This window comes from Drosophila nasuta, chromosome X, assembly GCF_023558535.2.
Source record: "Drosophila nasuta strain 15112-1781.00 chromosome X, ASM2355853v1, whole genome shotgun sequence".
NCBI classification, from domain to species: domain Eukaryota; kingdom Metazoa; phylum Arthropoda; class Insecta; order Diptera; family Drosophilidae; genus Drosophila; species Drosophila nasuta.
The window spans coordinates 27,996,540-28,022,220 of NC_083459.1; the positions used below are offsets into that span (position 1 = coordinate 27,996,540).

At 35.8% G+C, this 25,681-nt stretch overlaps 4 protein-coding genes across 7 annotated transcripts in view; 3 read left to right on the forward strand and 1 right to left on the reverse strand.

Moving 5' to 3' along the window:
- LOC132796173 (uncharacterized) overlaps window positions 1-3,305 on the forward strand; it is a 33,500-nt gene extending 30,195 nt beyond the window's left edge. For both annotated transcript variants that reach the window (XM_060807243.1, XM_060807242.1), the window contains exon 3: window positions 682-3,305. In XM_060807243.1, coding sequence (XP_060663226.1) covers window positions 682-2,158 — 1,477 coding nt within the window. In that variant the 3' untranslated portion in view covers window positions 2,159-3,305. The remainder of the gene's footprint in view (window positions 1-681) is intronic.
- LOC132796175 (uncharacterized) overlaps window positions 1-18,323 on the reverse strand; it is a 332,334-nt gene extending 314,011 nt beyond the window's left edge. Inside the window, exons 1-8 of the mRNA XM_060807248.1 lie at window positions 17,952-18,323; window positions 16,490-16,594; window positions 16,271-16,414; window positions 16,100-16,211; window positions 15,905-16,038; window positions 14,837-15,175; window positions 14,320-14,781; window positions 13,751-14,251 (exon numbers count right to left, since the gene is read on the reverse strand). Of these exons, the coding sequence (XP_060663231.1) occupies window positions 13,883-14,251; window positions 14,320-14,781; window positions 14,837-15,175; window positions 15,905-16,038; window positions 16,100-16,211; window positions 16,271-16,414; window positions 16,490-16,594; window positions 17,952-18,149 (1,863 nt within the window). The 5' untranslated portion in view covers window positions 18,150-18,323 and the 3' untranslated portion in view covers window positions 13,751-13,882. The remainder of the gene's footprint in view (window positions 1-13,750; window positions 14,252-14,319; window positions 14,782-14,836; window positions 15,176-15,904; window positions 16,039-16,099; window positions 16,212-16,270; window positions 16,415-16,489; window positions 16,595-17,951) is intronic.
- The window catches only part of LOC132796178 (large ribosomal subunit protein eL30), a 197,800-nt gene that overhangs the window by 163,959 nt on the left and 8,160 nt on the right, over window positions 1-25,681 (forward strand). The window lies entirely within an intron of this gene.
- Window positions 4,032-25,589, forward strand: LOC132796174 (protein Tob1). 3 transcript variants are annotated; one of them, XM_060807246.1, is made up of 5 exons: window positions 4,032-4,456; window positions 18,467-19,489; window positions 21,254-21,430; window positions 21,496-22,271; window positions 23,717-25,589. In XM_060807246.1, the coding sequence occupies exons 2-5, from the start codon at window positions 19,337-19,339 to the stop codon at window positions 24,669-24,671; spliced, it is 2,061 nt and encodes a 686-aa protein (XP_060663229.1). In that variant the 5' UTR covers window positions 4,032-4,456; window positions 18,467-19,336; the 3' UTR covers window positions 24,672-25,589. The 3 variants fall into 3 exon arrangements, with proteins under 3 accessions (XP_060663229.1, XP_060663228.1, XP_060663230.1); XM_060807245.1 differs by having other exon boundaries at window positions 4,033-4,456; window positions 23,714-25,589; XM_060807247.1 differs by lacking the exon at window positions 23,717-25,589 and adding an exon at window positions 23,406-23,535 and having other exon boundaries at window positions 4,036-4,456.

Sequence of the window (25,681 nt, forward strand, 5' to 3'; positions counted from 1 at the left end):
TTAATGAAAATTTGAATTAAATTTTGTATGCATGTTGAAATAAACATAAAAATTACTGAACTTGAATTTGATTTACTTGAAAAAGCATCCAATATTAAACCACAATAACAATGTTAAAGTAAATATATTGATTTAATATTTATTTATTTATTTAATATATTATATTAAATGAAAATTTCAATTGATCTCCAATAATATTACTCAAACATTAGGAAATTAGTTAATATTAAATATATATATTTGAAATAAATATAAAAATAGCTAAATTTGGACTTGATAATCCTAAAAATGAAATCAAAATTTTAATTTTAAAGTAAATGTTAAATACATTATTAGATAAAATGAAAATTTAAATTGAATTTAAGTCGAAATTAAAGATAGACACAAGACAATGCAGTATATGTGGAATATAATTCAAAAATTAGGAAAATAGTTTAATATTAAATATATATTTGTCAAATAAACATAGAAACAGCTAAACTTGAATTTTATTTACTTGAAAAAGCATCCAATATAGAATCACAAAGTTCAATTTCAAAGCAAATGTTAAATAAATTGTTAGATTAAATAAAAATTTCAATTGAATTTAAGTTGAAATTAAAGATAGACATTAGACAATGTAGTATATATGCAATAATATCCGATGTAATCACTAATCTATGCTTTCCACACATTCGACAGCTGCCCACCTGTAGCAGAGAACGATGCCCAGGCAGAGGACTTCTCCGATGGCATCTCGATCATCAGCGACTGCGAGAGCACAGGCCGTCTCACCCCGAGTCCCACACTCAGGGCGCTGCTCAACGATTTGAACAGCAACTTCGAGCTGGGCAACGATCATCTGCTGCCTCCATCGACACCATCATCGCATCAACAGTTGCGAATGCGACGTCAACAGGATGGACACTCGGATGCCATCGATGGCGTCCATCTGCAAAAGAATCCAGCCACAGTGGCTGAGCTCAACACACAGCAACCATCGACTACTTTGATGGGATATCGCTTGCCAGCCTTGGTGCAGAATGGTTTAACTGCCGTCTTCTATGTGTGCTGCACTTTGGCAGTTCTCTCATTCGTCGGACGTCTGCGTAATCCAGAGTGGCAAATGCTTGGGGATGACAAGCAATTGACACAGTTGGAACAACGTTTGGTCGAGCTGGAATTGCAGAATAATCTGATGCGTGCCGAGATTGATATCATGTCCAAGCAGCTGAATTATCTCAGCGGTCAGACGCAACCTTCATCGTCATCATCAACCGGATCATCATATCAAGGACGCAAACTAAAGACATTTAAAGCGTGGCCCGGCAATGGGAATTCAGCTGATCCCGTGGACATCACCAAGCAAGATCTGAAGCGTCCCTACAAGTGTCCCGATGGCAAATTCGTTGAGATCGCTGGCATGTGTGTGGAAAGCAAACCGCATACCGAATCTCTCACCGATGAGATTGGTAATGTGGTCAACGATGTGCTGCAGCAATCGCAAGCTTTTCAGCACTTTGAAAAGCTCACCGAAAAGCTAGGCACACTCGCTGGCGCTGGCGACAACAACGACGAACAGACGCAGCCCAGCGAGTCGGCAACTCCGCAAACTTTCCATGCACATGGCGAGCAGCCGAATGCTTTTAATCCGAATCGCGGCAAGCAGCAGCGTTATCAGGGCAAACAGCCGCAAGGCGAGAAGTGCAAGGAGCATCACTCGAACGAACAGCAGCAACGCTACGAGTCCAAGCATCGCGCTACTCGCTCAAAGAGCAACGAGCACGATTCGGACGAGAATTCCAAGGAGCGCAATCACAATTCAAAGGAACACAATCGCTACAAAAGCAACGAAGACGATTCAAATGAGCACTCAAAGGAACACAACACTCGCTACAAAAGCAACGAGAAGGATTCGAATGAACGCAGTCGCTACAGGAGCAACGAGCACGATTCAAAAGAGCGTCATCATAAAAAATATGCAGACAAGTCCAAAGAGCGTTACGCCAAAAAGCAGCAGCAGCAACACGATGATAGCGGCAGCGGCGAGTGGCATGAACGAATGATGCAACAACGAGAGCACGCTCGTCAGCGTCAAGAGCAGAAGCGCAACAACAACTGGTATATCGAGCGAGGCGGCAGCCGCGAGCAACGTCGCTCCGACGAGAATCGTCGTTAAGCAACGAGTAGCGAGAAGATAGTAACGAGTAGCAAAAGCTAGGAGTAGACAGGGTTGCAGTCTTTGACTAGAAACTATAGACGCATAAAAACCTACAAACAAAAAAAATAGAAAAAAACAAAAGTAGAACGAAAACCCAACAAACAAAATAGTATATATTAGGTACTTGAATGTTTCGATGTGTGTGTGGTGTGTGTTTGTTGTTTTAAGCTCTAAGCTTCAATTGTCCTTGTTGCTATTTGTAATTGCTTGACACAGCACAACAACATTCATTACGATAAATGTACGTGCTTAACTAACTATATACATTCATTATGTATATCGGTATATTGTATTTTATTCTATTTCGTTTAAGTACCTTAACATTATATATGAAAATAAATCGAACGATAGAGAGTTGATATCGAACGTCTGTCTTCGGCACTGACGAAGTGCATAAAAGCTCCTTCAAAATAAATTCCCATAAATAATATCCTTTTATTTTATTTGTTTGTATGTTTGTTTAGAGAGCTTAACCTAAGAGACAAATTCAGTGTCCAAGTGCATTTGTTGCCGATTTTGGTTTCGGATATCGATATAATATATACTATATACATGTAAAATGTTAACTATCATAAAACACTTGGTGCAAGTTTTTGTCAGTAGAAGTGAAATCTTCATTATTTCCGACGAGAGAAGCAGAAGAGAAACTTCCCTTTACTTACATATATCATCGGATAACAGATCGTTAGATAGTTAATTGCTACTACGTACACACATACATATACATGTATAGTTTGGCAGCTCCAGATCTTAGCTGAAGCAAGATCGATCATTTCAAAACTTATTTTTTTTTGCTTAAAACAAACAAAAAAAAAACAATATAATATTATATACATATTTGTGATATATACACCTATATAATTATGTGGTTCTTTTTTTTTTGTGTGCGTCGTTTAGATTAGAAAAGTTTAAATTATTGTACCATATTAGATATTTCCTTGGAAGTCAACACAATTCATATAAATATTTTTGTATGCATGTAATTCCCTATAAACATATACTATGTACTATATACATACAATATACATAAATCCTATGTATGTACCTACTATATGACGATATGAATACAAATAAATAAATCAACTTTCCCGCATATACATATGTATCTATTGCCGTACTTTTCAATTTTGTGGGTATACTTTGATCGATATTATATAAGACGTAGCTATTCAAATATATATATAGTATATACTATATGTATGTCTGTTTACCCTTTTCAGGACATATACATATATGGTATATAACATATGTATGCACTTTCGTTTCTGTCAACGAAGGGGGAACGGAAGAGGAAAGCGGTCGAGAAAGTCGCCAACGTCTTGGATTAGACGAAAACCTTCGTTGTGTTGGGGCTGTCCTATGTTTTATTTTACTACTACGGTCGTAAGCTTTTTTTTGTTTCACACCCCTTCCCACTGGCAAACCAACATCGTGTGAAAGCTTTCTCAGCAATATTTTGATGATAAAACACAAATTTAGCTGTCAAAGAGAAAGCACAACGAAAATAGAGAAAGAGCAAGGTACATAACGTGAGTGACTGAGTTGTGAGTAGGAGAAGAGCGCAAAGAACGAGCTTGAAACAGCGACGAAAAAGTTTCGTGCGTTCGGTTCGTTCGTGTGTCGTTCGTTCGTGTCTCCGTTGGTGAACTTCTTGTGCACTTCGTGTGTCGAATGCAATTATGCCAGTATGTGTGTGCTACGGCTATGCGTGTGCAGCTGTGTCCATGTGTGGGTGTGTGGGTGTATAAGCGCGTATTTGTTTTGTTGCTTGCTTTGGCTGGCTGGCTGGCTGAGTGAGTTTCGCGTTCGCGCGTCAAATTCAGTTTCATTTCAGTTACTACAACGATTTCAAGACCTACGGACGTTTTACACGGCGTTCGTAGCGCGCGCTGCAATTAAGTAACGTTTTCACACACAAGCAACTCAAAGCATAAAATAGAACAAAAAAAAAAAATATAATAAAATAAAATATAAAATACAACAGAAACCAAACACAACAACTACAACAACAACAAATTAAACCAACTGCAACAACAACCACAAGATAAACAAATAGACATAGGAGAACAATAGTAAAAAGCAAAAAATATAAAAAAACAACAACAACAACAAAACCTAATTGTAATCAAACTAAAAACGTATTACACAACTCGCCAACTCTCGCCCATCGTACAAACAACAACAACAACTGCAACAAGAGCAACAGCAACTACAACAACAACGACTACTACGTCAATCAACATAATAGTTCGCTTGGTACTTACAAAACAACAACCAAAAAAAAAAAAAAAGAACTCTAAAAATTCTATGCCATATATTTTTCTTCCCATTTTTTTTGTGTTCTCGTAATGTGCATTACAAAATGCATGTGTATACATTGGCACACGTACATATGCATGTATGTAGAGATAATTATATGTGTGCTTTATTTAGTATGTACACACTGTATGATAACTAGAGAAAACTACTCGCGACAACAATAACAACAAAACGCATTCGAGATATCTTTGAAGCCAGCCAAAATGTCCCTGTCCCTGTCGCAGCAACAGCATAGGCACCAACAGCAGCAGAGGCAGCGCAGCAATCAGTTTTGCCGATTGCGCGACTCCATTTCGATTTCGTTATCGCTCAGTAGGGCAGTGGAGCTCGTGTTCGTGTTTCGTGCTTCGTCGTGTGCTCGTGCCGTCGTGCCCAGCTGTTAGCCGACAGACAACACGAAACGACCACCAACTCCCTTCCCCGCCGCCCCCTTCTTTCTTGCTTGCTATCCATCCATCCACTTTGGTGTCCGTGGACATGTTCCATCAAATTTTGTACTGTTTTTTTTTTTTGTGTCTTTCTACTTTTCTTTACCCGTGCGCAGCAGCATTGTACAGACACATATAAAAATGGTACATAATGTTGTACATGGCAATAGAACAAGTGCGTCCTCTCACTCACTCACACTACTCTCGCATCACAATTTGTCGTCATAGTCGCGCACTCAGCTGATGGGCAAGCGACGACGAGCTGTTTCGTAAATAGATATATGTACATACATACATATGTACGTACGTAACATACATACATACATATGTTCTGCATACATATTATGTATTGAATTCGAATTCGATAAACTATTCGCTGTTGTTCTATTGAGTTGGCAGCTCAGCGAATTTTGTGCACACACTCACACAAGTGTGTGTGTGTGTGTATGTGTGTATTAGCGTCATTTGGCATTTATCGTATTCGCATTCGTTTTCGTCGTGGGCGAATTGAGTCGCTGTCGCTAAAACGTGTGTATGTACACATGTTAAATATCGTACTTACATACGTACAAACACACGCACATACATACATACATACACACATTACGTGTATTTGTCGTTTCAATTTTCGTGTGTGCACAGATAGAAAAACAAAATCATGTGCTTTATTTTTCACACTGACATGTGTAAGTACAATGCATGTATGTGTATGTGTATGTGTGCTGTGTGCATGTGCTTTACATCAGCTGTTCTCTCTGTGTGTGTATGTGTGCGTTGTGTTATTTGTCAATAAACAAGCAAGGGAAACATGTTCCAATGATAACAAATTAAGTGCGAGCAAAACATTTTTTAATTGTGACAAATGGCTGCAGCAAAAAGCGACAACAAAAAAACGACACAAGTGTGGTGTACAACAACAACAAAAGAATGGTAGAAATTAATAGTACAAAATGTCCTCTATGGTGAAAAAAAGGCACAACAAAAACACACACACACACACACAGAGCGAGAGAGAGAAAGAAAGAGAGCGCTTCACAGCTGCATAGGCACGCACACATGCTTACGCTGTCAGCTGTTTTGTGTTGTTTTGCCAAATTGTCTTGAGCACAAAAATTTTTGCTTGTCCCATTCCGCCCCTCACCCCTTCACACTACGTCGCTCAGCCTGCCACCAACCACCCACTTAAAGCTCAAAACGTAAATACCCGACAGCCGTTTTTCGCAAAGTGAGAGAGAACGAGAGAGGAAACGTTACGGGCTTGTTCTCTCGCTTTTGCTTGCGCTCTTATTGTTCTGTGTGTGTGTGTGTTTGTGTGTGCGACACTTGCTCTTTTGTTAAGGGGGGCTCGCAAAAGGAATATGAGTGGGGGCGACAGAGCGAGAGAGGGAGAGAGAGCGAGCGAGGCTAGTCAGTGGACAAAAAAAAGGCGAAGAAGAAACAAAATAACACACATATTCGAGTCGAATATAATTTAGTGTCTTTGCGATCTTGTAATATTTAAGTACATGTGTACACACTGTGTGAAGGTGTCGTTGTCGTCTTCTTCGTCTTCTTCTTAGTTTATGCATATATCGTGTCTGTCTGTGTGTGCGTGCGTCGTTAAGTTTTAAATGATGTGCTAAACGACGACAAATAACCTAAAAGGAATTATGCAATTCATATGAAAATAAGGCTTTTGCTGTTTTCGTTTTTTTTGTAAGTGCAACAACAATAGTCTAAAAAAACTATTTTGTGGGCGTCGCAAGCCAAAACAGCAACGAACATCAGCTACACACACACACACACATACCAATTGCAAGCATTACGATACGATACAATAGAATACACACATTGGTGTGTGTGTTTGTATCGTATTTATGTAATCGGCCAGTGCTTGTTCGATTATGAGAGCTGCTGACATGTCGCCCCCCTTTATACTTCCCCCCCCTCCTCTCTCACACGCTCAGCTGGCAAAAGGAATTTTACTTCCAGGCACACGCATACACATGCGAATGCACTTGCATGCGTTGCGTGTGTGTGTGTGTGTGTGTGTGTGTGATGTAAGAACAACGACAACAACAACAACTACGACAGCAAGAGCAACTGTAATAATAGAACAGTTTTCTAACAGTGGCATGTGAACTGGATTATAACACTCAAGACCATTTTTTTTGCTGCCTGGTGGTAACATGTAAATAACAAAACTACTACAAAACATATATATTATTTATAAGGAAGCAAAAACAGAAAAAAAAAATACCCCAAGCACAAATTGGCACAAACAACAGAGCTCAAAAGGTTTTCCCATACACTACAAAAATATGTGTGTACATACGCTCTAATTATCTACAAACAAGCTGAATTGAAGGCCATTGAGAGACAATTGGTATCACACACACACACACACACACATGCACACACACACACACACACACATGCACATGTGAGTGCTGCCCTTGCTGCCTTTTACCGTTACCTGCCCATTATCACAGCGGATTCATAATCGTCAGCTTAACTTAATTAAATTAAAGTCACCTAATTGAAGAAACCAGACAAAACAACAACAACAACAACTGTAAAGAAACCCCCCCCCCCCACCCCACAAAAAACTACAACAACACTGTTAATTGACTGCACGACAGTTTTATAATAATATCACGCAATTACGATTGCGATAATATGTTATGATGTCTCATGTCTTCGATAGCTTGATTCCATAAATCAGACAGCGACTCGTGTCGATAAACAATTCACATTCCTATATACGATATGCATTTTAGTATTTACGTAAAATCCCTTTAAAAAGAAACCCAAACTAATCAGCAGATATCTCTATATCGAAAACAAAACACCTTCATTCATATTCATTAAAGTTAAAACTCGTGGTTCTAAAAAAAAAAAAGTTGAACTTATTTATAGATTTTTGCTTATTTCGCATAGCTTGTCACATTTTGCTTTATTTTTATAGTTCCTAAAGATTTACGATTCTCAAGCAATTATGCAAATTGTTTCAAGTAACGTAAATGACGAAAAAACGAAGTTTTTCATTTAGTCTATTTTTTCATTAAAAAAATCATTAAACAATTGTGCGTAGAACTTTTTTTAACGATCCTTAAATAGAAAAAAAATTTGAATATTTATTAGTAAATAACGGAAAAAACAATACTTTTTAAATTTTGACATTATTTTTTTAATTTTCCTTTTAACTTTAACTTTTGTCAGCAATCCTTAAATAGAAAACAAAATTTATTAAATGAAACCAATCCTTAGACCAAAAACCAACTAATCAAAACTAAAGATACTTTAGAATTCAATCGAAAATTGAACTTTCTTAAAAAATACTTATAAATTATAGTAATGAAAAAAATATATTAAACCTTTAAACCCAAAGCAAACAATTTTAGCATTCAAACTTGAACTTTTTTAAAAACTACTTCTAAAGAATACTAAATAACAAACTTATGAAATTCTAAACTTCGGATCTAATCTAAAAAATCAAATTTTAAGAGACTTTACAATTTAAATCGAGAATTGAACTTTTTTAAAAACTACTTATAAATAATGGCTTGCAAATGCAATTACTTGATTTTTTACTGCCGTCGGTACAGATGAGTCAGCTTATCATATCACTCCCATCGTTTTTATCTCGTAAGTAGGTTAATCTTTAGTCGTTTTCGAGTTGCTGTTGATAATTTAAATGATATATAGTTGAGTGTCAATATTAGCTTTGCTAACTTGCGACTTAACTTATTTACACTCCGATGATAATTTGTGTTGTAAGTGATTCATTACCGTTTGCTCGAATTATCGATAATCGATTGTAGTTAAATAGAGGTTCAGACTTTCCTAATATATTGGGAAAACTTAGTAAATATGCTCTCATTTGGTAATTTTGAATTTTAGCTGAAAGTGTATTAAAATAAAGTAATTTTCTTCAAAAGTATTGCGACTTCTCTAATATCTGAGATATCTAGAAATTAATAAATATACTCTTATTTAGTAATTCCTTTTTTGAATCAGAAACAATATACTCATTTTCTTGAAAAGTATATTAAAGTATATGGTATAGTATAGTATTAAAAGTATTATTAAAATATACTTATTTGCTTGAAAGCAAAAAAAAAAGATTTCATAATTCCCAATTTAATTAAAGTGTATAAAAATATATATACTTATTTTCTTGAAAAGTATATAGTATAGTATGGTACATTAAAATATACTAATCTTGAATACGAATGAAAAGCTTAGTAAATATGCTCTCATTTGGTAATTCCTAATTTTTATCTGAAAGTATATTAAAATATACAAAATTTCTTGACAGTATATTAAAGTATATAGAGTGTAGTATATTGACAGTATACTAAAAGTATTAATAAAATATACTAATTTTCTCGAAACACATTTGAGAATAACCAATTTTGATAGGAAAGTATTTTAAAATAGTAACTTAACTTAGTAAACTTGGTAATTAAGAATTTTTATCAGAAAGTATATTAAAATATATAATATAATATACTCTTATTAAAATATACTGATTTTTCGTGAATAGTATATTAACGAATTTAGTATAGTATATTAAAATATACTAATTTTCTGGAAAAAGCTTTGATAAGTCCTAATTTAACTGAAAGTGTATTAAAATATACATACTAATTTTCTTCAAAAGTATATTAAAATACTGAGTATAGTATAAAATACCAAAAAAATATACTAACTTTTAGTAAAAACAATCAAATATCTATATTTAAAGTCCTCAATAACTCGTAACTCGAACTCTGCTGCTCTTAAAGAGCAACTCGCATTGATTTCTCCGACAGTGTTATAACCTGTCAAGTATTACCAAATAGCCCCAGAACGATGTCACCATCATCATCATCATCATCATCATCATCGTCATTAGTTGTGACTTTTGTGAGGGGCTCGTTTCACAGCAGGAAGAGCAGCAACAAAGCAAAGCAAAGAATTGTGGGCTATAAATAACTTTTGGCCAGTTTCCTTTTATTTCTTATTTTGTGTGTGACAATTTGTTGCACACTAATCACGATGATGATGATGCTGAAGAACATCATTATAATAATGAACCACGTTCCAGCGAACGAAAGTAAACAACAACAACAACAAGAACAGCTGCGCTCGCTCTCTCTCTTTCTATCCTTCACACGCTCTCGCTGTGTGTTGCTTCACACTCTTCGGCGCGCTCTCTCTAAGCTTCTGTCGTCATTTGCTCTTTGCAAAAATCAATAAAATCTGGGCCAACAGTTTTAAAGGTTGATTTAAAAGGTATGACGACGACGACGACGACGACACTTTGACCCAACTATGAAGCATGTACACACACACAGACACACACGCACACACACAGACACACACGCACACAGTGTGTACATATTCAAATATAAATAAACAATAATGGAAGCAACCTTCAGCGTCCTCCAACGGATGTAGTTGAGGGTGCCTTAGAAGCAGCGTGTGAAGAGAGAGGGGAAAGGGGGCAGGGGGCAGCTTGGGTTTTTCTTTAATTACGCGCATCTGGCAACTCTGTCTCTAAGTGTGTTAGTCTTGCCATCTTACATGTGTGTACATGTTTCGACATGCATAAAAGTGAAAATTGAGCCGAGCTTTTTCAAGTTCACACACACACACACATACACATTCGCTTGCATTGTGCATCCCCTTGTGAGAATGCTTATAAATAAATAAATACCGTTAGCGCGCCGTGCAAATGGAGAAACCTTGTTCTCTTCTCTCAACCTGACAACAACAGCAAACAGGGAAAACAATTTGTGTCGAACCCTCCCAAAAATAACTTCTGGCTGCATCGAAGGGTTGTCCGTAAGTTGTTTTACAAGAATGATGGGGGAATAGGGGAAGGAAGAGGAATAGGTTTCCTATTGCTGTGTCCGTTATTAAATGAAGGTCAAAGTTGGCGCTATCAATGCGTACAAAAGCGTTTTCAGCTGCCTTTTTTGGCTCTAAGAGAAAGTGTTTTAAAGCCCCTTTTTAAAGGTGTCTCACATAATTTATATTGATTTTAGTACAATATTTAAAATATGTAGAGAAAATCATGTTGGAACTGTATTCGAAATGAAACTTGACTTTGCAAATATTTTCAATAATTTTCAAAAAGTATTTTAAAGGTGTCCCATAAAATTGATATTGATTTAAGTAATATTTGAAAATCATTTTTAAAATGAATTTGAAAGAGTATTTTGCATTATTTTTGAGCAAATTATTATAAAGGAAATACGTTTTTTAAATGGTTCAAAATATTTGTGAAGTAATTAAATATATTTCACATTATTTTTAATGAAAATGAAGAAAATAAAGCTGTGTAGAAAATACAAAAGATTTACTATCTTACAAATGTTATAAAAATGAAGCATAGTTATGAGAGTACAACTTTTTTTTTTGTGTTGGCTCTTTTTTATAACGGATAACTATACAATTTGATTTGTGATTCATAAAAATTCAGAAATATATCTAAAGTAGTTTTAAAAGAAGTTTAGTTTTTCTAGCTGAAAGTTTTATAATTGTTTAATGTCATATCATTAATTTTGAATCTAATTTTTATTCGTATACAACACGATAAAAAGATTAATAATAAATAATAATTAATCATACTAAACGTATGCTTAATATAATACGCAGATTATATAGCATTACTATATATTATATACAATCTATTTATATATTATATTACTATATATAGTATATTTATTTAATTATACAAGCTAGTATATATACATATATATTGCTATAGCAAGTGAATATACAAAAAAAAACTCAAAGAATACGTTTTATTGATAGACAATATTTGCGTATACTTGATATTCTAAGTTACATTTGTGTATGCTTTGAAGATAATACTCAATTTTGTTAGTTCCCTTTGCTTGATTTTAGTTAACAGTTAAAAGATTTGATTTGTTTGTTGACTTTTAACCAAATGTAATTGCTATCGATGGACATAAAAATAGAAAGAAATAACATACTATACAAAGATATCGTGGCAAATTGATATTTCAACCAAGTTGTGTTTCCCATGGGTCCGCAGTCTTCGTCTGTCTCGCTTCTGCTTGTAGTACTATTATTGTTGTTGTTGTTGTTATTCTCTTTTATTTTTGCCCCCCAGCTGAGCTTTGAAATCAGCGGCCTTCACTCGAAGCGCGTCTAGAACGCAGCAGATTTGCATACACACAAAAAGTGTACAAGTACTATACATATATACATAGCTGTATATACTACCATGCATAGTAGTTATTTACAGTGTTATGTGTGTGTGTGTGTGCATTTATGTACATTTGAACGCTTTGACGCTTGCAGTTTACACACATTTGAGCAAAGAGCATAAAAGCAAGTGCATTATGTACACATGTATGCGTAGTCAGTGTGTTTGTGTGAGCTGTTGAAGTCGTTAAAATGTCATCGCGCACACGCAGCAAGAAGCGACAGCGAAAGTAGCAGCAACAACAACAACAACAAAAGCTTTGCTGCTGCGAAAGCTCGTCTCGTTTGCTCCAGTTACGATTGCACTTTTGCGAACGAACGAACAAGCGAGCGAGCGAGAGAGTGAGAGTGAGAGCCGCTCTCTGCTTTGTGCTATTTTTCGCATGTGATGCGTGCTCTCTTTTGTGTTCATTGTATGTGTTTGTGTGTGTGTGTGTGGCCACGGTTAACCTATATTTAAGGATGACATTTAGGTGCACAGCGTGTCGAGGCAGCACTTGTCTGCTGCAATCGGAGCAAACTGCCAACTGACGCTGAATGACGTCGGCACCCACACACACTACTACATATATACATAACTATGTACATATATATATGTATTTATATATATATGAAGTGTCGGCAAAGGTCGTGCCTAATAAGCTGAGAACCGGGCCAGCAACGTTTTCTTTTCAATATATGAGAAAATAATGCAAATTCAATAAGCTATTCAAATTGCTCAATCACAATACTTATTTGTATTATTTTCATCATTATTATTATTGTTATTGCATGCCACAATACAATATGGCTGCCATCATTTATTTACAGTCAACTCGCTTGTTAATTATCGTTAATAGGCCCCATCAATTATCTTTGGTCCTCCTCTTTGTGCTTTGCTCTGAAGTCAAGTGCTTCCTTTGATGCGAACACTGATTTTAATTGTGTATTGTCATTACCTTTGGAACAGTAATCAATATTCTGCTTTTATTTCAAATTGTCAACTTATTGTGAAAGTGTATAAAAAGGTATTTCTCAATATTGAAAAGCGAAACTCTTTTTAAGGCAAAAAGTGAAAAGCAAAATTGATTTGGATTTAGTTAGTTGACGATAAATAACCAATAATATGCAATCTAATATAATATACGAATATATATCACAAAGAAAATAATAAAGAAAAATTAAACAAAAAAAAAAATAATAATAATAATAATAATAATAATAATAATAATAATAATAATAATAAAAATAATAATAATAATAATAATAATAATAATAATAATAATAATAATAATAATAATAATAATAATAATAATAATAATAATAATAATAATAATAATAATAATAATAATAATAATAATAATAATAATAATAATAATAATAATAATGATAATAATAATAAAAATAAAAATATATTTTAAAATTTTTCAAACAAATTCTAAAAACTAAGAAAAATCATTTTAAAATATTCGATAAATTCTTTTTTAACGTTTCTCAATGTTGGAAACTTAACTTTTTTTTTTTTAATTAGATTCTTTATTTAAGTATCGAACCAGTACAGCAAGAACAAAATAGTACTATAACAGGAAACTTAACTAAAATATAAAGAAAATTAGCTTACCGAAAAATTTGTGCAAGTTCTTCCAAAACAATATCCTCTTCAATCTCTGTATTTTTTTAGATTTTTTTTTTATTTTTTCTTCTTTTATCTTTTTTTGTACACAACAAATTTCAAGATTTCGCACACTGCTCACTAAATATCATCTCTGGTCTCGACAATGCGACTGATGATGGGTATATCTTCGGGTTGTGTGCTATTCACGCTATTCGGATTGAGTGTGCTTTGCACATAATCATGTTTGAATTTCTCCCAACGTCGCGTCTTGAGGAAATTGCCAAAGAGTTCCTCACGCGACGGGACACAACCCTCCAAATAGAATTTGCGACGTTTCCAGATATGTCCAGGATTTTGATCCGGCTCCATTAACCAGAAGCGCGGCAACAACATGCATTGAACCACTGTGCGTGCCATGATAACGCGATGAACTATCGTCTCGCCTAGGCCAAAAATTCCGCCATAAGTCAGAGAACCAACGTCCACAAAACGCGTCTCAGTTTCCGGCTGTAAAAGGGATTAAAATATTATACTAAACAGTAGATAGTATATTACAGAAGTAGTAGTAAACTTACGACTACATTGACTGTGGGCGAAATGTACGTGTCACGTGGTGTATTCTGATTCATCGAATCATCGGTTTCAACACGCAGCACATTCCCATCCGATTGTCGAAGTGATTTGAGCGTTGAGCGCGCTGTGCTTCGATTCGATGATATCATCGATTTCATTGTTGTTCTCTCAGTTGTTGGCGTCTCCTCAACGGAGATTTCCTCTTCCACGAAATAATCCTCTGGAATATAATCATATTCATCCTCCGCATCCTCCGCAAAATAATCCTCATCATCATCGCCATGCATTGAACTGGCGCGAGCCGTCGATGAAGTCGTCTTTCCAAAACTTGTCAATCTTCTTGCCACATAAGTTGTGCGACGTCTCAAAACAGTTCGTCGCGGGTTGCGATGAATTTTCCTTTTCAGCTGAATTCCACCATAACCACAGGCAATTTCCACCTCTCGCAGTCCAATTTTGCGTTTCTAAAAGGGAAAATTTCAATTTTTTTAGCGCAATTTTCTTCATTTTCGTACTTACCGCTTTCTTCTCCTGCAACGTTTCCGCATCTTGTGAGTCCGTTGAGGCCAACAAATCGTCGAGATTAAAATCAGAATTCGATACTTCGACTTCCGAGTCACGTAAGCGAGTTTTGCTCGTCTTTGCATCAAGATCAAAACCATCCGCATTGTTCACTTTAACCAAATCGTAGGTGATTTTGCCCACATTTCGCAGCACTCGCATTTTGAGGCACTGTAGTATGGTGCACTCGCCGCTGAGTATGAAATGCACATAGCTAACAGCGCCTCGATTATCCGAATATATAAACTGCAAGGGATCGTATTGTATTAAAAGTCCATAGCTGCAGGCGCGTACAATCTGAAATTGAGAATAAATTTGATTTGTCAGAAGTACTTAAGTGGCCAATCTTTTACATCAGTCAACCAATCAATCAATCAATCATTTAACTGACTGACAATTCAGCAATCAACAGCTACTTGACTGATGGATTAATTGTATTATCGATCGCGAATTTTGCATTATTTGCAATCAATCAATCGCATCATCAATCAATCAATGACATCACTTCAGTCATTCGGATTTCGATCGATCAATCATTCACAAATACACTTGATTGATAGCTTTGTTAACTGCCACTGACTTCAATCAGTTTGTATTTAAATGGCATGTCAATCAATCAATCACGCATGCACTTGATTGATAGCTTTGTTAACTGCCACTGACTTCAATCACGTTGTATTTAAATGGCATGTCTATCAATCAATCACACATGCACTTGATTGATAGCTTTGTTAACTGCCACTGACTTCAATCAGTTTGTATTTAAGTGGCATGTCTATCAATCAATCACACATGCACTTGATTGATAGATTTGTTAACTGCCACTGACTTCAATCACTGTGTATTTAAATGGCATGTCAATCAATCAATCACACATGCACTTGATTGATAGCTTTGTTAACTGCCATTGGCTTCAGTCAGTGAATATTTTGGTTGATTTTTTTTTTAAATTTAGCCAGCTTTTTTTCTGAATATTGAAACATTTGTAAATTTTTGTAATTTCTAATTTATCTAAAATTTTCAAACCTGTTCCTCGGTGAAGAAATCAAAGTAGTTAAGCGTTTTTAAGGCTGTCTTCTTGTCCGCCCACTGTTTTCGCATAAAGGGTCCCAAAATTGTTCTAAACTCCAACTCGGTTATGCACAGCAACTCGCAAGACGCTACAAAAAAAAACAGATAACACTATATTTCGCTATATAGAGTAGACAATAATACTATTACATATCGTCACATAAGTGTTGAGTCTGCTACAATTTTCGAGCACTTCCACGTCGCCAATCCAATCTCCAGGTCCCACAATCGCTTCCGATATCATTGTAGTTTTCTTTGTGGCCTGACATAAAAACTTGTATTAATTTCATTTGATGAATTCGTAATATAGCATTCATTCACCTTGTCGTAGAGGGTTTTTTTCATTTCGATTTCGCCGGAAATCACAAAGTATATATAGAGGGGAAAATCATGTTCTTTCATCAGTATGCGATCAGCGCCAACTGTCATAAACTTGATCACGGGCACCAAGCGAGCTCTCAATTTCTATAATAGTTATCGTTATCGTCATCATCATCATCATCGTTGATGCAGCTATCGTTAGCTGGAGATAAGACTTACCGGCGGAATTCGCGAGAAGCAGGTTAAACCTGCCACAATCATGCACAATTTCTTGCGCTCCTCCACAGTGCGAGCGTAGGCTGGAGAGCGCAGAAGTGCTTTCTCCTGTGTTGGAAGCAAATCATGTATCAATCGCGTTCAATCATACAAGCGTTAATTATCGATCGATCGATAAAGCGAATAGTATGCAACCAATAAACTGGTTATTAAATAAGTCAATCAATCAATCAACAAAAATCCTAAATAGTTTGCTTTCAATCAATTAAGCAGACCATAATTAATCAATCTATTAGACGCATAAATACTTTAAATAAATTGATCGTCAATCATTTAACTGACGAACAATTTACCAATGATTAACAACACTTGACTGATGGCTTACATTTAATCATTAATGTGAATGGTCAATCAATCACTAATTTTGTATTATTTTTAATCAATCAATCGCAAAAACCCTTGATTAATGGCTTTATTAGATGCCACTGGCAATGTGAATAATCAATCTGATTGCTGCAACACTTCAGTCAGTAACTATTTGAATAGGATGCCAATCAATCAATCATACAAACACTTGCTTGATAGCATTTACTTTGACTGACTTCAATCAGTTAGTATTTAAATCGAATACTAATCAATCACTCAATCACACACGCACATGATTGTTAGATGTGCTAACTAGCACTGACTTCAATAAGTCAGTATTTAAAGGGAATGTCAATCAATCAATCACACATGCACTTGATTGATATGTTTGTTAACTTTCACTAACTTCAGTCTGCCAGAATTTAAATCAAATCTCAATCAATCAATCAAACATAGTACACTTGATTAATAGTTTTGTTAACACCCGCTGTCTTTAATCAGTTAGTATTCCAAATCGGATGTCAATCAAACAATCACAGATACACTTAATGCGTTAGCTTTGTTAATGTCAATCAATAAATAACACATACGATTGATTGATAGCTTTGCTAATTAATCAATCAATCAATCATTCACATATGTGATTGATTGATAGCTTTGTTAACTGCTACTGAATTCTAACAGTTAGTATTTAAATCAAATGGCAATCAATCAATCACACATACACATGATTGATAGCTTTGTTAGCTGCCTCTGGCTTCAGTTAGTCAGTACTCAAATCAGATGCCAATCAATCAAACACACATGCACTTGATTGATAGCTTTGTTAACACCCGCTGTCTTTAATCAGTTAGTATTCCAAATCGGATGTCAATCAATCAATCAATCAATCACAGACACACTTGATGCGTTAGCTTTGTTAATGTCAATCAATAAATGACACATACGATTGATTGATAGCTTTGCTAATTAATCAATCAATCAATCATTCACACATGTGATTGATTGTTAGCTTTGTTAACTGCTACTGAATTCAATCAGTTAGTATTCCAAGTCAATCAACCAACCACACATTCACTTGATTGATAGCTTCGCTTACCGCCACAGTTAGAATGCCCGTTTTGCGCTTTTGACGGACCAGAAAGGCGAGATTCTTCTTCACGTTCATGGAGATGCCCTGAGCCTGCTCATCGGGCTCATCGAGCCATTGTCTGTTGATCATGACGGCGCGTACCAAACGCTTGAAGCGTGATCGCATATCCCGCTTATGGGGATCGACATCGCGGCGTTTGGACATTATTATTATTGCGAGCGAAACAAGTGTGCGAAAGTCCAAACGAAGATTTAATGAACTGTTTATAATGTTGTTTTTTAAATGGTTTTTTTTTTTTAAGTATTTAATTTTTATTTGAGTTTTTTACGTTTTTAGTGTAACGATGTGAACATGTTTCAAGTGTGCAAAGTAATGAACATTATTTGAGGGAAATAAACAGCAAAAGGTTGCTGAGATTTCATTCTGAATTCGAGTTTGAGAAGGCAACTAAATTAAAACAAATAACATAATTTCGCTAAATAATTATATTAAATTAAATATATTTTGTTGCTTTCTTGCAGATATATTTCTTATGAACATCGCTACACACTGCTTTTGAGAACCCAATAGTAAAACAATAAAGAAAAAAACAAACAAGAATTTGCCAAAAAAAAAACAGTGAAATACAATAGATAAAAGACAAAATACACAAGAAACCACAACAGCGTAGATAAGAGAACTAGACAACAAATTAAATGTAAACAAATATCGATGCCATTGAAGAACGGAAAGAGGATGTGTGTTATGTATGTCTAAAGATTGTGCAGATGCCTCAAGATAAGAAGAGCAACTCAAAAAAATAAAACACAACTCGAACTCAACTCAACTGAACTCAACTCAACTCAACTCAAATGCTATATAGTAGGGGATATATAGCAATCGTATCTAGATAACTACGCTTATAACGTCAACAAAACGGGGAACATAAATTCAAAGGGATAACACGAAAAACATTTCTCATTCAACACTGAGAAACTATTCAATAAACATATTCAAATACCAAATCGTGCATACACACAAAACTACAAAAAAATAAAAACAATTTACAAGAAAAACCCAAAAAAAAAAACAACAACTGTATAACAAGAAATACACATTGTTAATTCTCTACACAAACAAACAACAACCACAACAACAACAACATCTGATATAGAGATTCGAAAAGTATTCCAAATTATCAATCATAGTTCGGATGATAAGTCCAAGTGAAACGTTCTTTCCACCACAGGCAATACACTAACAACAAGCTAGAGCAAGATAGCAACAAGAGCAATAAAGTGCAGCCATAAAACCGTTATACATTTTGTGAGTCAACAAGCGTGCGAAACAGTGGGAGAGAGCGAGAGAGACGACGAGAGACGAAGAGAGAAGAGTGTGCAAGTGCTGCCAAAATGCATATTGAAATACAGGTTGCGTTGAACTTTGTCATTTCGTATCTGTACAACAAATTGCCCCGCCGAAGAGTGAACATTTTTGGCGAGGAATTGGAGAAGGCGTTGCGGGATAAATTTCAAGGACACTGGTACCCCGAGAAGCCCTTCAAGGTGAGCGAAATTAACTAACTAACTCTGTCTGTCCGTCTGTCTGTCTGTCTGTCCGTCTGTCCGTCTGTCCGTCTGCCCTTATCAGCTGTCATATTTCAGCGATTGACAGAGTTAAAGTTACCAAATTTATAATCTGCAATCTGCTAATGGCAATCTCTCAAATTGTTTACATTTTAGTATTATATTATTTCTTTAGATAGATTTTGTTCAAGCCAAGTTTCGGTATTATTCTTTAGAAGTAGCTTAACACAGTTGTGCATCTTATATATACGGATTATTAACTTTTAAACACTTTGCATTCATTTTGCAAGTGCTTAAAATTACGAAATAAAATAAAATACATTCGAAATTTGTCCTATTTACTTTGTATTTATCATAAAGTAATACAATGGTGGAACCTAACTTAAGATTTTTTAAGAAAAACTATTTACAAGAACGAACATTCATTCATGAACTTTTTAAGACTTTTCTTTAAGCTGGTTTCATTAAAATAGCAGTGCGACAAAATCAGAACTAAACACTTTTATTTATATATTCAATTTTTGTTAGTTGATTGATGGCACATTGTTTTTGTATCATAGATATAAGAAACAAGCAAAAACCTTGTTAGTCTTAAAAAGCTGATGAACTTATATTCTTTCTTGTAAATAATCTTTTTCTTTACAAAAATCATAAATTATATTTAGAAGATCTCGCGATTTTAAGCTGCAATTTAAAGCAATGTTCAGTGCTGCCAACTTTTGACAAGCAAAAAAAACTGTTTTTGACGGAATGAATAGAGAAAAAATTTCAAAAAAATTATTTAAAAATCCAAAAAAAAAGCTAAAAAGAAATGTATAAAAAAAGAGAAAAAATTTCTTCAAAAATAATAATTTATTAAGTTAATTTTTATTTAAAAGATAAAGATTTGCATTATTTTATCGTTATCTCCTTAGTCTGTCTTTTTTGCGTATGACATATTAGTGCCTATCATCTGCAGCTATTTTATAGGCACTTCATAGTCGACGCAGCATTTTCCCATCCGTCACAATCCGATTCTCTATATTACAATAAAAATGAATAGAGTATATCTTTTGCTTGAAATTAATACTTTACCTTATGCTTAGAATGCATTCCCTAATTTGGATTTAATTAGGTTAACCTGGGAAATAGCCAGAAATCGGGTATGACCAGGGCAAACACAATATTTGGATGGCCACAGTTGCCAACTCAAAAAATCACCGGTTTTCACCAGAATCTTTAAACACCAAAATTTGTTTGTGTTGCTGATGTTGGCCCACTTGATCAAATTTAAATGGAAACACTAAGCGAGTGATGAAATTAGCGTATTTCGAGAAAAAAAATCGATACGCCAACACATTTTCTGGATTGTTTATAAGTGACTATCGTAAAGCTGCCACTTTTCCATATTTTGTACTCTTGTATTAACAACACAAAAAAAAGTTGGGAAAAAGCCAACAAAATTTCTAAAAAGGCTAGAATTCCCGCTTTTCACAATTCCCGTAATTCACAAATTTTTCCCGCTTTAGCCTTCAAAAAAAGCCAGTTTTGACGGGAAAAAATCCAAATTGGCAGCACTGGCAATGTTCAAAAGTTTTTTTTTTTCTTATAATGAATAGTATTTATAAAACTTACTAAAATTTAATTCATTATAAATTGTCTTAAATTAAGAACTGTCGACTGTTGATTTGTTAAACTATTGATTATATCACATCTTTTATAACAATTATTTAACTTAACTCGTTTTTTACTGTATCTTTTCAGGGTTCGGCGTATCGCTGTCTGAAAACTGGCGATCCCATCGATTCGGTGTTGGCGCGAGCGGCGCGAGAAAGCGGAGTTCCGATCAGCGATATACTCGAGAATCTGCCCAATGAGCTCTCCGTCTGGGTTGATCCCGGCGAGGTTTCCTATCGCATTGGCGAAAAGGGTGCCGTAAAGGTGAGACTTGAAGTCGACTCTATGATATAAGAATTACTAATTTAAACTGTATCTCTTTCTTTTAGATACTCTACACGGAGAACAATGAGAATCATGAGGATAGCCATTCGGCGGATCGGGAGGTGAGGAAGACGTTCAATCCGGAGGCGCAATGCTTTCGTCCCATCGATGCGGTCAACACGACCATGAACAATTTGAGCTTAAGCCCCAAGGAATTGCCATTGCCAGCATCGGCAACTGGGGCAACAACCACAACTGGTGGAGCCAATGGCGCCATTGGCGCAACTGCAGCCGGAGGAGGAGGAGTAGTAGCTGGTGCAGCAGCTGTAGGAGGAGGAGGAGGAGGAAGTGCAGCCACAACGATGCCCACATTGCCACCATTGCCAGCAACGGCTGCCACAGCATCGGGTTCATCGCCACACTCGACTGCTGGAGCTGCGCAAGCTGGATCATCGAGCTCGCCCACCGCCTATGCCAAGGGCAGTCCCAATCCCAATCCCCATCCCCATCCACATGGGCATCCTCATCCCCATCCCCATTCGCATTCGCATCAGCATCAACATCAGCATCAGCATGGACATCAACATGCACAACATCCCCATCCACATAGCCACAATCACAATCCCCATGGACATGGTCATGCGAATGCCAATGGCAGCGGCTCTAGCGGCGGCAGTTTGGCTGGTAGCAATAATAATGCGTCTGCCGCTGCTGCCGCCGCTACAGCCGCCGCCTTTGTGCAGCGTGCCGCTCAAGCGCCGTTAACATTCACCACGGCCACCTTCGCCCAGACCAAGTTCGGCAGCACCAAGCTCAAGACGAGCTCCAAGCGCACCAACAGGTGAGTCTAAAATACCCTGCTCTCTCTCTCTCTGAGACTATGTTCCTTTTGGTGTCATTTTAAGAAACAAAGAGTTGACACTTTCAAAACTGTATCAAATTTCTGGGGACTTTATTTATGCCCACTGCCTATAGGGTAGAAAGGAAGGTTTGTAACAGGCAGAAGGAGGCATCTGTGAACCCAAAAAGTATGCTATACATTTTTGATCGCCAAAACGATTTAGCCATTCCGTCTGTCTGTCCGTCCGTATGAAACTTTGGATCTCAGAGATTATAGAAGATAAAGATATCATTTTTTTTTCGACAGCAATTGTTATTTTCTTGAAGCTAAAATTATGAATGGTACATACAATCATAACTAATTAAAATTGTAGAAGTTATTTAAAAAATTCTTCAGTATGGCAGCACTGTACTCTATAGTCTATTTTGAATGTATTGATATACCAAGTATAGGCAGCGATATATTTTAGTATATTTGCTGTATATTTTTGGTATATTTTCAGAATATGGTCTTATTAAAAATGGGTAGCGGGTAACTCAGTCGAGCACACTCGATATACCACGTATAGCCGTCGATATTTTTATTTAGTATTTGGGCAGTATATTTTTGTAGTACAATATACCAAGTATAGCCTATGAATTATTTTAGAATGCCAATTACATCTCGAATAAGTTTAAGACTAGAATCAAGCACATTCTAAAAGGTTTTTGGAACTTTACTTGTACAGAAATTTCATTTAACTTATAAACATAATGTAAAAGGGTTGACTAAAGTGGAAAAACGACAAGTTTTAGTAGAAAATATAAATTAAATTGTAAATAAGAGGTTTTTATTTTTGGATTATATTTATTATATTAATGGATATGTTTTAATATTGAGGAATTAAGTTAAATTTTTTGGGAATACTAGCGAAAAATTTAATTTTAAATTTGTAAAAGATGTAATAGGATAACTTTCATTATTTCTTTTACTTAACAAATTACGAAGAGAAAACCAAATTTATGGGTCTGAAATCTAATATCTATTTTTTTTATTATGATTCTGATTCAGATCAGGCCGTTAATGTTTAATCATGATACTGCTGTGAATGCTTTAACTATTTTTTTTATTTTTGTTTTTTATTTTTTTTTTTAGGAAAAAAATGTAGTTGTAGAATATGTTTTCTTATATCCACAGACAGAGCACACACAGCCAGCGTTAACTATAAGTAACTGTAATGAAATATATATAGATTTTTTTTATATGGGATCGTCAAATAAACTTTGAAGATGAATAGTTTTTTTTTAATAACTGTTTAGTTAGATTTCTGATTTGTATGTCTTTCTCTCTCTTTCACTTGATGTGTGTTGTGACTGTTCTAAATTGTACTCTATCCGTTTGTCTCTTTCTATATTTGTATTCTCTCTCTCTTTCTCTCTTTCTCTCTCTCTCTCGTTCTACAGCAGCTCGTATCGCATGTCGCCCACTGAGTTCTCCAACTACATCAAGCAGCGAGCGATGCAACAGCAACTGCATCACGGACACGGAGGAAACTCCTCAGTTGCCGCCTTTGGAGCCTTGGATGCAGTTTCTCCGGCTCGTTCGCTTTCACCCAATCCGTTGGCATTGGGCGCTGGCAATGCGGTAGCAGGCAATGGGGCAGGAGTGGGAGTGGGAGGAGGAGGAGCATCGACAGCCGCATCGACTGCTGCTGATCCATTCTATTATCCGAACATGGCGATGGGATTGTACCCCCCCTACAACGGACAGCGTAATCTGTATGAGCCGCCGCACTTTAATGCCGATCCCGCTGGCTTGGGATTGTTTGGAAGCGCCGCAGCTGCCGGCAATAATAGCTACAGTACTTATCTGGAACCTTGCTACTTTGGCAACACTCCACACAACCAGCAACAGCAGCAACAACAGCAGCAACAACAGCAATTGGAGCACGCCAACAGCAGCGAGAGTTGCTTCGGTTTGGTTGCCGGAGATGCCGGAGAGTGCAGCGTGGATGAGACCGTTGCCAACGCAGCTGGTGGCGCAGTGAATGGCGAATCATCAGCAGAGGATAGCAGTCCAATTGCCACGCCCACAGCTGGCGTTGTCGCTGATTCAGTCGGAGCAACAACAACAACAACTAATTCCAGCTCCGTTTCCGTATCCACTTCGGGTTCCATCTCCTCGAATGTTGCCACTGTGAATGGTGGAGCAACAGCCACAGCTGGAGGCAACACTCAGCAGCAGCAGCAGCAGCAGGCAGATGCAACTGTTGCTGGCGTTGCTGCAACCACCAGCAGCAACACCAACAATAATAACAATAATAATGCCACTAACAACAGCAACAACAACAAGCTCATCGATGGTCTCAGCTCGTTTTACGGCAGCGGTTCGACTTATCAGCAATTGTTGGTCGCCAATTAAATTTGAAGAAAAGGCGAAGGAAGCAGCAAAAATGCAGTTATCAACAACAAGCAACAAAAAAAAAAAAAAAACGATATAATTAAATAAACAATGCGTACTCATCATACGATTAACATAGCAGACAGACAACAACAAAAAGAAATATACGCAAAGCAAAAAAAAAAAAAAAAAAGTTAGTCTATATATTAATAATAGTATGTGTATGAAAACAGAAAAGTTATAGTTAGGCACACATATGATTTATGATTTGTTATATCCGAAACCGAAATCGATATCGAAACCTAAACTTGATGCAGCGCTTTAAGTCTTAACGGATTGTACATATTTTATAGGCATATATATATGTGGTTTATTCTATATGTATATGTGGCCCTAGGCATACACAAAAAAACAACAAAAAAAAAAAACATAAACATACATACATGCATACAAAAAATAGTGGAAACTAAAGAAAAATATCTCTATTCATGTTTAAAAAACTGGACAACAACGTTTTTTTTTTTAGAACTTTCTAAGCTAATTGTTTTTTTCAAAATTGTTATACGAATATATTTAGAAGAAAACTAAAAAGATAAAAAGAGAACTTACGACGATAATAATAGCAAAATAATCCAAAAACATTGGATAATCCCTGATCATTAAGTTTCTTGTTTTTTTTTTTATTTTGTATTTTTTTAATTAGTTGATTTTGATATAAAAGAACAAAAAGAGGAAAAAGTTAATCACATTGGATTGAATTTTGCATACCCTTAAATTTTCGAAATGAGTGCAGTAGATAATAATACTGCATATACTATATAATACTTAATATACTAAATCTAGTATAAAAATCGAATGTAAAGAAGTAGGAAGCTGAAAGCAGGTCCGTCCGTTCCAATCCCGTAGAAATCAAATAAAAAAAAAAAACTATCGTCGGCACACCGATGATTATTGAAAACCCTGGCAGATTATGAAACAATATTCGACCGATCATTCCTATGGCAGCTATATGATATAGTAAATCGATCCGG

Coding starts and splice junctions, on each gene's coding strand:
- LOC132796174 (XM_060807245.1), top strand. CDS start 19,337: ATGCATATTGAAATACAGGTTGCGTTGAACTTTGTCATTTCGTATCTG. Junction 21,431..21,495: donor GCGAAAAGGGTGCCGTAAAG/GTGAGACTTGAA, acceptor TCTTTCTTTTAG/ATACTCTACACGGAGAACAA. Junction 22,272..23,713: donor AGCTCCAAGCGCACCAACAG/GTGAGTCTAAAA, acceptor CTCGTTCTACAG/CAGCTCGTATCGCATGTCGC.